This window comes from Macrotis lagotis, chromosome 1 (genome assembly GCF_037893015.1).
Source record: "Macrotis lagotis isolate mMagLag1 chromosome 1, bilby.v1.9.chrom.fasta, whole genome shotgun sequence".
In the NCBI taxonomy this organism is placed as follows: Eukaryota; Metazoa; Chordata; class Mammalia; order Peramelemorphia; family Peramelidae; genus Macrotis; species Macrotis lagotis.
In genome coordinates, this window is record NC_133658.1 from 782,527,901 (window position 1) to 782,540,287 (window position 12,387).

General features: G+C 35.8%; 1 protein-coding gene and 1 long non-coding RNA gene across 3 annotated transcripts in view; one reads left to right on the top strand and one right to left on the bottom strand.

Annotated features, from left to right (window-relative positions):
* LOC141488299 (uncharacterized) overlaps nucleotides 1-12,387 on the top strand; it is a 90,917-nt gene that overhangs the window by 16,926 nt on the left and 61,604 nt on the right. The gene's annotated exons all lie outside the window — the stretch shown is intronic.
* The window catches only part of ALKBH8 (alkB homolog 8, tRNA methyltransferase), a 51,857-nt gene continuing 40,921 nt past the window's right edge, over nucleotides 1,452-12,387 (bottom strand). Inside the window, exons 10-12 of one of the 2 annotated variants that reach the window (XM_074216605.1) lie at nucleotides 7,479-7,744; nucleotides 3,233-3,382; nucleotides 1,452-2,528 (exon numbers count right to left, since the gene is read on the bottom strand). In XM_074216605.1, the coding sequence (XP_074072706.1) occupies nucleotides 1,965-2,528; nucleotides 3,233-3,382; nucleotides 7,479-7,744 (980 nt within the window). In that variant the 3' untranslated portion in view covers nucleotides 1,452-1,964. The remainder of the gene's footprint in view (nucleotides 2,529-3,232; nucleotides 3,383-7,478; nucleotides 7,745-12,387) is intronic. The other variant, XM_074216604.1, reaches the window with a different exon arrangement.

Genomic DNA, 12,387 nt, shown 5'->3' on the forward strand with positions numbered 1-12,387 from the left:
TGCTCATCTAAAAGTTGACTGAAATTTTCCAGGCTTTTTGGTATGAAGAGGTTATTCCCCAAGAAGTCAAGGATGCCTCCATCATCCATCTCTATAAAGGTGAAGGGAATAGATTGTCTTATGACAATCAAAGGGGTATTTCTCTTTTAGTTACTGCTGGTAAAATTCTTGCCAGAGTCTTTCTCAATAGGTTGATCTTTCACTTGGAAATTAATCACTTTACTGAGAGCCAGTATGGCTTCAGAAAAGGTAGAAGAACAGTCAATATAGTGTTTGCTGCCTGACAACTCCAGGAGTGAAGCAAGGATGTGTCCTTGCTCCCATACTTTTTAGCATGTTTTCAGCCATGTTATCAAATGCCTTCACTGATGATGAACACGACCTCAAAGTCAGCTACCTCACTGAGGCAAATTCTTCAACTAGTAAAGACACAAGCCAAAACCAAAGTGGAGGGAGTGTTGGTACACAATCTTCTGATTGCAGATAATTGTGCACTCACTGCAGGCTTTGAAGCTCCTTGTGTTAATTTTGGCCTAACAATTAACAACAAGAAAACACAGGTCCTCCATCAGCCAGCACCACACCATCCATATGTGGAACCATCAATTATAGCAAATGGAGAAGTTCTGAATACTGTGGATAAGCTCACTTACCTTGGTAATGTCCTTTCCAGGGAGGTACACATAGATGCTGAGATGAATTGCCAGAACTAGTTGAGCATTTGAGACTCCAAAAGAAAGTGTAGGAGAGAAAGAATAATTGAAAGATCATCAAACTGATGGACTACAGAGCCATTGTGCTGACCTCATTGCTATATGCCTATGAAACCTGGACAGTCTACAAGCACCATGCCAGGAAACTAAATTGCTTCCATTTAAATTGTCTCAGGAAGATTCTTAAGTTCACCTGGCAAGAGAAGGGACCAGACAGTGAGGTCCTTCCTTGAGTTAAATTGTCACACATTATTACAGAGAGCACAACTATGATAGGCTGACCATGATGGGGAGGGTTTTGGGAGAAAGACAATGAGTTCTGTTTGGACATGTTGAACTTCGAGATGCCCAAAGAAATTTGATTTGAAATATTCAAGAGGAAATTGAAATTATGCAACTTGAGCTCCAGGTATGGAGCCAGGAGGACATCAGTTCAAATTCAATCTCTGATACTTGAAACTTACTAGCTGTGTAACTCCAATTGCTTTGCAAAAAAAAAAAAAAAGGGAAAATTGTATAAAAGTCAAAATTAGAGCTTGACATAAATCTGGGAGTGATTTGCAGAAAAGATAACTGAACCCACAGAAACTGATAATATTATCTAGTGAGATAGTATATAATAAAAAAGAAAAGGTGGAACAGGGTTGAAACTTGGGAGAAACTCAACATTAGAGGTTAATTAATATGAATTACCAAATCCCAACCCACCCTCCAAATAAACAAATACAAATCTGAGGACAAGAAATATAAACTGTCAACAAGATTTAAGTTTATTACAAAATACAAATTCATTAAGACACTAACAGATGTGACTTCTGTATGAATTCCAAAGAATTTGAAATTAATATTTTAAATAGCATTCCTTAACACTTTGAGAAAAAACAAATTCAATTCATAGAATATAAATAGAAAGAATATCAAAGCTTTTCATAAACTAATTCATTCATTTTTTTTTTACAAAGTCCATGTCCTTGTAACAAAAACAGAGAAGAGGAACTCTATTATAAAGCGCATGACAGATGGAAAAGGAGAGATTAAATCCTTTGTCCAAGGTGATCCAGATGGTAGAGCAGGGTACATATACAGATTAGATGCCTGCTGATAAACCTCTATCTCTGCTTCTTCAATCTTTTAGTAAGTGTGTTTGGCAGTTTTTCCCCAGGAGACTTTCTTCTTAGACAAAGAAATGATCAACTCATTTTTTTAAAAAAATGATTAAGCATATCTTGCCAATAAGAAATGCTTAGAGAGTCAGAGCTTTTTGAAAATCACACACCAGTTTCCTTGATCATAAAAGCTTTGCTGAATGCTTATGTTACTTAACATTCTACATGATGTTTCTAGTTCTCCTTCACAAAATACATGGTAATAGCGGTGAAATACAGGGTTTGGATTATGTGGCCCCTCCAGATCAGGTGTAAGTTTCAGTGGCTCAGCATGCTTGTCTTGGCACCTCTTAAGATGCCAAGGGACCAGTACATCTTGAGAATGAAAAGAGGTCCTGTTAGTGTGAACTGGCAGCTTGGAATTAATTACTTCATTTACATTACAACCTCTATCCTTCAAGTCATTAATGGTTGAGATAGAACATACAGAAATCTGACTGCTGGTGCCAGGATTCTGTTCCCCAAGTAGCCCTGAGGCCAACACACCACTGTTGAGATGCAATTCCTTCTCCTCACTATCCCTGTTCCCCTTAAGGTACTTAGACTTCTGCTTATTGTATTCTTGTTCCATTGCCCAGACGTAAATAAGAGCCTTTCCTCCAGGCCTCAGGAGTCGAGCCAATTCTTGGAGGGTTGCCAGTCTTCGTTCCTAATAAAAACACATTGCCATTCATCAACCCAAAGATAAAGAAGACAATGGTAAATATATATATATATACATAAAGTAGGTATATATTATGTATGTATATAAATGGACAGCAACACTGCTTTCAAATCAGAGTGAGCAATTCCACTAAGACATACTAAATAAACTGAAGAAAAATAGAAAACCTCTCATTCTACAATGAATTCTTAGATTAAGAAAAGTTATAATTGAGACTAACGGTAAAATAAAGAAATTTTTTATCTTGTTAACTCCTGTATCATTAGCTTTTTCCTAACTTATTGGTTGGGTATCCAGGATCTAGATATCCTCTTATTCTGTGAATGTTGATACATATAGCTTTTCACATTTATTATTTTTTTTATTTTTTATTTTTGTTCATTTATTCATTCATTTATTTATTTATTTTAGACTTTCACATTTAAATAATCAAAGCATACACTTGGGCAAAGATTAGTGTGTCACAAAAGACATATTAAGAGAGTGGAGTCTATCTTCAACCTACCTTTATATTGGATACTGGGGAAACTGATTAAAGAAATGGGAAATAATATAAAATTGTAAGGTAGTGAATAGGCAAAAACAAACAAAAAACCTCCAACCCTAAAAAAAAAAAACCCAAAAGTCCCTTCCCTGATATTCTCAATAATCATGCTTACAACATTAGATGGAAAATAAAAAATACTTACTGCTGTTGCAAAATGATGAATGACAGCGATGGAAATGCAAGCATCACATGATTCACTTCGAATGGGTACAGCTAAGGCATCACAAACAAAAGCCTCAAACTGCCTTTCCCTACATATCTCAACAAGGCTTTGACTGCGATCACAACCAATCTATATCAGAGAGAGAATAAGATTATCAATGTATTGTTTGAATTTCATGAGAAATTAAAACTCTAAACTAACAAGTTACTTGTTCTGCTCAGGTCACAATGACCAAGGACATATGAATGATTTTTATACATACCATGGCAACCAGACTTGGTTGGGATTTAATGTATATATTAAAAGAAGGACCACTTTCAACTGACTAGGCCAGCTTTCATTACTTTGAAAGACATCATAGGTACCCAAATTAATGAAACAAAACAAATATATGAGGGGAGTAAATGTGCAAACAGTTGAAATGTAACATCTCAATCTCCAACTATATAACCACAGTTTGAAATCAAAGCTTCTTATAAAAGACCATATGGTTCTTTTTCCTTACCAAATATGAAGTCATCATCAGAAAAAAAGTTTCAACCACTTTGATAGCCTTATAAGAGCACATACTTATCTAAAATTACTCAGAAGATACAAATGCTTTTAAATTAGAGACTACACGGTGACAGCTGCTCAGTGGACAAAAGTAGAAAATAATAAAGTAATGCCATATTTTGTCTGTTTGGTCTAGAACTGTGGTCATAGTATATAGGGAAGTCCCAGTGAAGAAACTTCCCCTACCAACATAGATCAGCAACTGTTCTACCATTCATACATACATACATACATACAGTATTATCTGGGACACTGAGAATTTAAATGACCTATAAAGAATCACACAAATTCCAAGACCAAGATCTTTTGGATCTTGTAGGTCAATATTGATGATGATTGGTGTGTACAGGTATTTGAGTTTGTTGATTGGGGAGGGAGTGGGAGAGGAGGGGAAATGGAAGAAAATGAAAGTGGTAGTCTGCCTTTTTATCAAGCCCATGCAAGTCCTGATGTGGCTTCAAGTACCTTACTGCATGTGTTTCATTTTGCTTAATTTCTCTGGGTGCCTTCTCTTAACTTTCTGACTATCAAAGAACCATGGAGAGTTCTGTTCTTAGTGGCAGGTACATTAAGGAATATTAAATAATTAGCAATTAATTATTCCAGACATTTCCTCTTAATTTAATTTTGAAAGGGAGAAAGAAAAAATTGCAAACAGATTTAAACAGAAGTGGTCACCTCAAGTTTTTATTTATCCTGACAATCTGCTGTCATAATGAGCAATGATCGACAGTTTCCTCACTCTTTTAGAATAGAGGGATATTAATCATTCTGTCAAGAGTATTTTTCTTATTTAATGAGATAATTCATTTTGGGTTCATTTTTAAATAGATGTCATATTCTATACCAGAACCGAATGCATAGGAGAGATCTTTTGGCATAGTGAAAAGTGTTAAGGATGAATAAACAATTATGTCATAACAATTCCTAAGGAACTATACTGCTCAAAATAAAGTGCACTCTATTTTAATTCTTATTGCTTATTATAATTGCTAATACTTGATAGAATTAAGTTTTTTAAAAGTACCAAATACTGGCTTATTTAAGTCAAACAAAGGAAAAAAAGAATCATTTTAAGAATAGAAGACTTAGGGATGCAAAAGATAATGGGGATTGTCCAGTTAAATAGATTCTATTTACATGAGAGAAAAGAGGGCACAGAGAAGATAAATGACTTGCCCATGGTTATACAACTAGTAATCATCAAAATGGGGATTTAAGCCCAGATTTTCAGAATCCAACAATAGCATTCTTTCCTTTAAACAGAACTGTCTCAAGAAAGCTAACCTTCTAATAAGACAATCTCATTTACTAGAGATACTGTTCAGCTATCTAGACTGATAGCATGAGGGCCTAGAGCAAGCAAATCATACTTTGGGAAACAAGGAGCAGAATAGCAGCAATGGGGAAAAAAAACTTCACCAAATGAGTGCAGTCCTTAACTACTGTTAAGCTCTTTCATTTCTTCAATAGAAGAGAGGTCAGGCAATGTTTGGAAATAATGAACCAGATCTAATGTGCATGCCTAAAAGAGAAATAACCAGACTCATTTAATATGCCCAATGAGTTGATTCCTTTCATTCACACCCTTCATATAGCTAACTATCTGCAAGTTCTTTATCCTATTAACAAAACGATTATTATCCTGCAATTCTCTTTTCAAACTATCTTCACATCTCTCTAAAGCAGAGGTCCTTAATTTTTTTATATTATGTCTTCTTGGGCAGTCTGGTAAAGATTGATTCCTCAGAATGTTTCAAATGCATAAAATATATTGGCTTACAAAAGATATAACTATGAAAGTACAATTATCAAAATATTACAAAAGAAAACAAACAAGTTAACGGATTCTTAAGAACCCTTACTCTAAAGACTTTATATTGAAAATAGGGCAGAGGAAAAAGCCCTCCTGACATTGTTATGTAATGATCAATAACAATGAGCAGAGACCACCAAATTATTTATGGATATTTATATGCATTTCTTGGAAGAATAAAATGATAGGTCTTTTGAGGCAGTATATACACTGAAGACTATAGTATAAATATCACATTCCTCAATTTAAATCCTACTTTGATTCCTCCTCTTAAAATACATATAAACATCTAAAAACTATTTTTATAATGTAAAAAAAAAAGTTGCCTTGCCGCAAACATCAATGACTTGAACTATTGAAAAAACTAAACATGTTTTGGTTAAAATATTTACTTCATTTCAACAAACATTTAAGAGATTTACAGAATTTTAAGAGTTAGAAGAGAACTTATAGGCCTTTTGGTCTAACCTTTAGGTCTAGATCTCTTGAATAAGATCTTATAAAATATCTACAAATGATTGTTGGTCTCTTCCTGAAGATCTCCAATCAGAAGGAATTTAATGCCACCTGAAATTACTCTCTTTTTCATCAGTTCTAATTAATAGGAATGTTTTTCCTTACACCATAACACAGTGTGGATGGAGAGCTTCCTAGCACATACTAAATGTTTAAGAAATACTTGCTGACTAAGTGACTGGCCTTGAGGTCAGAAAGACCTGGGTTTAAATTGAGAGTCCCTAAAACAATGAAATTACAGGCCAAGTTCTATAGAGAATTTTTTAAAAAGATAATTTGAAAAGAGAATAATCTACCAGCAGTAGGGACCAGGAAAGATTTCTAGTTAAATCTGTATTAAACCCTAATCAGCTTTTTTTCTTTTCCAATATTACTTTAGAACAATATTAGATTATGGGAAAGAATAGAATGCTGGTGGAAAGAGGGGGATGGAAAATTATTGCACTGTAGTTCCACTTATTCTTTTCATTTACTTGAGTCCTTCCTCCTTTACAACAACAACCTTTTAAACAAAAAGCTGCATTAATACATTATCATTACTACTACTACTACTACTACTACTACTACTACTACTACTACTACTACTACTACTACAATATACCAGGGATGGTATTACAGATAGAATAAGATTTAGTCCTTCCCCAAAGGAATTCTAACCTTGTTGTTTAACAGCTGTTAAATTCTACTTGACTTGATTCACAAACACACACAAACACACACTCTCTCTCTCTCTCCTTTGTGGAATAAAGAATGAATGGAAGTTCTCTCTAGTTTTTAGTCTTTTACATTGTCACTCTACAGAATACTTGATCACACAAAATAAACATGTTCATAAAGACATTAATATATAGAAATATTTCCAAGAAATAGGCTAATCCTGATATTATCTAATAAATCTAAAGAAAGATAATTTTTTTCACTAAGAATAGACATTAAGAAGTCACGATACTTTTCACTATGCTTTAATATTTAAAAATTCTGAGTATACCCCACACAATACTAGTACATCAGTGTGATATGAAATTGATGTTCTCTCATGTCTAAGTCAAAAAAGTGGGAGCTGAGACCATCTTTATGAAGTCTTTAATTATGGGCCTAGTTGCAGACATGTTATCTACTATCAGCTTGGCTAAGTTCAAAAAAACTTATCATTAAACATCTGGCTAATAGGTAAATAAATCTGTGATGGGTCTATGAGCTGCTTCAGTAAATGAAAAAAACTTGCACCAATGAAAGCATAGTCCCTTTGAAGGAAAAAAAAAATCTGTATCATGTGGGTAAGGGATAATTATTTCTGAAAAAAAAAAGTCAAGAAAATCAGGGATGAAGTTGACTTACCATATATATCTCTTTATTCAGGCCAAGATATTTTCCATTTCCACACCCAATATCTGCCACTATTGAGCCCTTTGGTAAAGCTTTCAAGAATGCCCTAATCTGAGGCCATGGGGTATGCCTTGTACTGCTGAAGTGCTCTGCTATCTCCTCATAAACTCTGTGAACATACTCTTGCTCCAATTCTGAGGCTTCCTTGTCATTCTCTGGGAAGGAGGGGAAAGTTTCACTTTGATGACAACTTTGACTGTCACAGACCAAAGGATAACCTGAATAAAATATAATAAAACAAGTAAATCTTTAAACTGATACCCATGAAATTTCTCATTAATTTTTCTTAAAAGGGAAAAAAAAAACTACAAATGGTGGCTTCTAATTCCTCTAGAAAAGAAAGTGTTCAGATGCAACAAAAATTCTCAGTAATAGAGTAGTATGTATCCTGGCTGAATTTTGACTGAATGGAATTAATTATCATTACAATTTTTTTTTTAGTTTTTTTTGCAAGGCAATGGGGTTAAGTGGCTTGCCCAAGGCCACATGGCTAGGTAATTATTAAGTGTCTGAGACCGGATTTGAACTCAGGTACTCCTGACTCCAAGGCCAGTGCTCTATCCACTGTGCCACCTAGTCACCCCTAATTATCATTACAATTACTTAAATTTTCTTGGAAATTATGAACATCAGAATTACCAAAAGTTAAGAGATACCTCTATTACTAAAAAATAAATAAAAAAAGAAACAAATCTCCAAATCTGTACTATAAATTCTCCAGTGGAGAGTTTTGCACTCAAAAGTAAAAATAAACTTATAATAAATTGTCTCCTGAATAGAGACTTGTTAAATACATCAATGTCGCATCAGGAAGACATCAATGAAATATTTGCTCAAATATTGGCCAAACTTGTCTGTAAAATTAGACCTTAAACACCTGGACAGTGAGAGACAATGCTTTCTACTTTTCAGGATCTCCCAAAATAATCAGGAAGGTATCAATCAGACTCATAGTAGTGCTTAATAAAGACTAATTGATTGGGTTTTTTTTTAGGTTTTTGTAAGGCAAATGGGGTTAAGTGGCTTGCCCAAGGCCACACAGCTAGGTAATTATTAAGTGTCTGAGGCCAGATTGGATCTCAGGTACTCCTGACTCCAGGGCCAGTGCTCACTCCAAGGAGCCACCTAGCAGCCCCTAGCAGCCAATTGATTGATAAGAAATTTTATGTTTTAAGTTCCCTTTATAAAGATAAACAAAGAACTATCTTGGGCTAAAGCTTTCAAAGTAATCTGTTACCTAGAGAGAGATTTTAGATTTTCCAAACATACTTATCTACATTAATTCCAGGCAATGCAATAATACGCATCTTTAACTCAAAAAGTTATTTTAAGGACTGCCCTTGTGCTCTATGATTAAAGTTGACTCATTTTGTTAGGTGAACTATAATTTCTTTTGTTTTATAACGCTGAGAAATTAGAAAAATTTGTTACATGTTGCCTATAGTGGAAGCCCCCAAGATATTAAATGCATCTTACTTTTACTGTCATAACTAAATACAAATTGTCAGATCTTCCTAAGATCATTCAGTGTAATAAACACCTCGATGGATACATTTATTAGGTATAAAATGAGATAATATTTGTAAAATTCTATATATGTTATATAATATAAATGGCAATTATTACAATGAACTTCCTTTCTACCTTTCCAGGGTTCCAAGACAACTAAAAATAAATCAGTGTTTACTGTCCTTAAGGGCTACCTACTATTTAACAATCTGTCACATTCAGCTCCCCTGTTGGGTTAATGGGAAATAATTTTGAATCTTGACAACCAACAAATTTATGCTCAGACCAATAACTGTGTAAAGAATACTTTGACTGTATTCATTTTTTTCATTGTAACCCTTTCACTGTTTACTTGTATTTCTTTTTTTTTTAAGATTTTTGTTTATTTTGAGTTTTATAATTTTTCTTCTAATCTTCCCTCCCCCACCCCCCAGAAAAGGCAACCTGTCAGTCTTTACATTGTTTCCATGGTATATATTGATGCAAATTGAATGTGATGAGAGAGAAATTATATCCTTGAGGAAGAAACATAAAGTATAAGAGATAGCAAGATCAGAAAAAAAGATATGTTTTTTTTCCTAAATTAAAGTTAATAGACCTTGGTCTTTGTTCAAACTCCACAGTTCTTTATCTGGCTACAGATGGTATTCTCCATTGCAGACAGCCCCAAATTATCCCTGATTGTTGCACTGATGGAATGAGCAGGTCCATCAAGGTTAATCATCACCCCCATGTTGCTGTTAGGGTGTACAGTGTTCCTCTGGTTCTGCTCATCTCGCTCAGCATCAGTTCATACAAATCCCTCCAGGCTTCCCTGAATTCCCATCCCTCCTGGTTTCCAATAGAACAGTAGTGTTCCATGACATACATATACCACAGTTTGCCAAGCCATTCCCCAAATGAAGAACATTCACTTGATTTCCAATTCTTGTACAAATAATGTTCATACATTAAAAAAAATATTCTTGTTTAAGAGTAAACAGAATACCCCCTCCCCCAAACAAAATATAGACTCGCTTGAGCTATAAAGCAAAGGGGAGATAAAAAACCAAAATTTAAAAAATAGTAATAATTGTAGGTAAGGCCAGGTGGCACAATGGACAGAGCACCAGCCCTGGAGCCAGGAGCACCCGAGCCCACATCCAGCCCCATACACCCAACAATCACCCAGCCGTGTGACATGCAAGCCACCCAAACCCCACTGCCCTGCAAAAACCAAAAAAAGAAAAAAAGACCCAAAATAAAATGAAATAGTACTAATAGTAGGGGTGGTTGGGTGGCAGAGAGAGCACTGGCCCTTGAGCCAGGAGCACCCGGGTCCAAATCCAGCCTCAGACACCCAAAGATCACCCTGCTATGCGGCCCCAGGCAGGCCACCCAGCCCCATTTGCCCTGCACCCTCCCCCCAAATAATAATAATAAAAAATGTGCTTCACTCTTTGTTCCAACACCAACAACTCTGTCATGGGTGGATCGCATTCTTTATGGTAAGACCATCACAAAAGTTATTTCCATATTTTTCCAACGTTGCCATTGCTGATCGCAACTCCCTCCTTTCTTATTTATCCACCACCATGTACTATATTTTCTCTCTCCTTTCACTCTGACTCTGCTGTAGGGTTGCTGAGTGATGCAGCAGACAGATCGCTGGTCCTGGGGCCAAGAGGCCCTGAGCCCCCATACCACCCCTTAGGCCCAGAATCCACCTGGCCCTATGGTCCTGGGCAGGCCTTCCAATCCCAGCCACTTGCAAGAAGTAAAAAGGAAAATGTGTTATATCTGACCACTCTCCTCCCATGGTCCATCCTCTCTTCCATCACTCACATCCCCACCCTTTCCCCCTGCTCCCCCCTCCTTCTTACTCCAGATGTCTATAACCCACTGAGTATATATGCTGTTTCCTCTCCTAGCCACCTCTGATGAGAGCCAAGATTCCCTCATTCCCCCTTGCCTTCCCCCCTTCCATATCAATGCAATAGCTCATTGTAATAAAGAAAAATCATATGAGATATCTTGGCCTATTCCTCCTCTCCTTTTTCTTTCTCCCATTACATTTCCCTTTTTTCTATTGACTCCATTTTACACCATATTTTATCTTCGAATTCAGCTTTCTCCTGAGCTTCAACTATAAAAGCTCCCTCTACCTTCTCTATTAACTGAGAAGGTTCATATGAGTATTATCAGTGTCATTTATCTATACAGGAATACATGCAGTTCATCATCATTAAGTCCCTCATATTTTCCCCTTCTCCTGCATCCATGCTTCACCTGAGTCCTGTATCTGAAGATCAAACCTTCTGTTCAGCTCTGGCCATTCCAACAGGAACATTTGAAATTCCCCTGGTTCATTGAAAGTCCATCTTTTTCCCTGGAAGAGGACATTCAGCCTTGCTGGGTAGTTGATTCTCGGTTGCATTCTAAGCTTTTTTGCCTTCCGGTATATTATATTCCAAGCCCTACAAGCTTCCAATGTAGTTGCTGCTAAGTCCTGTGTGATCCTGACTGCAGCTCCACAATATTTGAACTGTGTCCTTCTGGCTGCTTGTAATATTTTCTCTTTGACTTGGGAGTTCTGGAACTTGGCTACAATATTCCTAGGGGTTGGTTTTTTGGGATCTCTTTCTCAGGGGATCGGTGGATTCTCTCCATTTCTATTTTGCCCTCTGCTTCTAGGATATCAGGGCAATTTTCCTGTAGTAATTCTTTGAAAATGATGTCAAGGCTCTTTTCCTGATCATGACTTTTAGGTATTCCAATAATTTTAAAATTATCTTTCCTAAGTCTGTTTTCCATATCAGTTGTTTTTTCAATAAGATGTTTCACATTTTTACTTCTAATTTTTCATTTTTTTAGTTTTGAAATAATGAATCATGGTTTCTTGTAAATTCATCAATCTCCCTGAGTTCTGTTCTTTGTCTGAAGGATTTGTTTTCCTCAGAGTTTTCTTATCTCTTTTTCCATCTGGCCAATTTTGCTTTTTAAAGCATTCTTCTCCTCAATAACTTTTTGAACTGTTTTATCCATTTGACCTAAGCTGGTTTTTAGCATGCTATTTTCTTCAGCATTTTTTTGGATTTCCTTGACTAGGCTGCTGATTTCATTTTTTGTTTTTCCTGCATCTCTGTCATTTCTTTTCCCAGTTTTTCTTCTAACTCCCTCATTTGATTTTCAAAGTCTTTTTTGAGTTCTGTCATAGCTTTAGACCAATTTCTGTTTTTCTTGGAGTCTTTAGATGCAGAAGCTTGTGCTTCCTCATCTTCAGATTGAGTACATTGATACTTCTTGGGCTCATATGCAAAATATTTCTCAATGGTCTTCCTCTTGTTTCTCTGCTTGCTCATTTTCCTAGCCT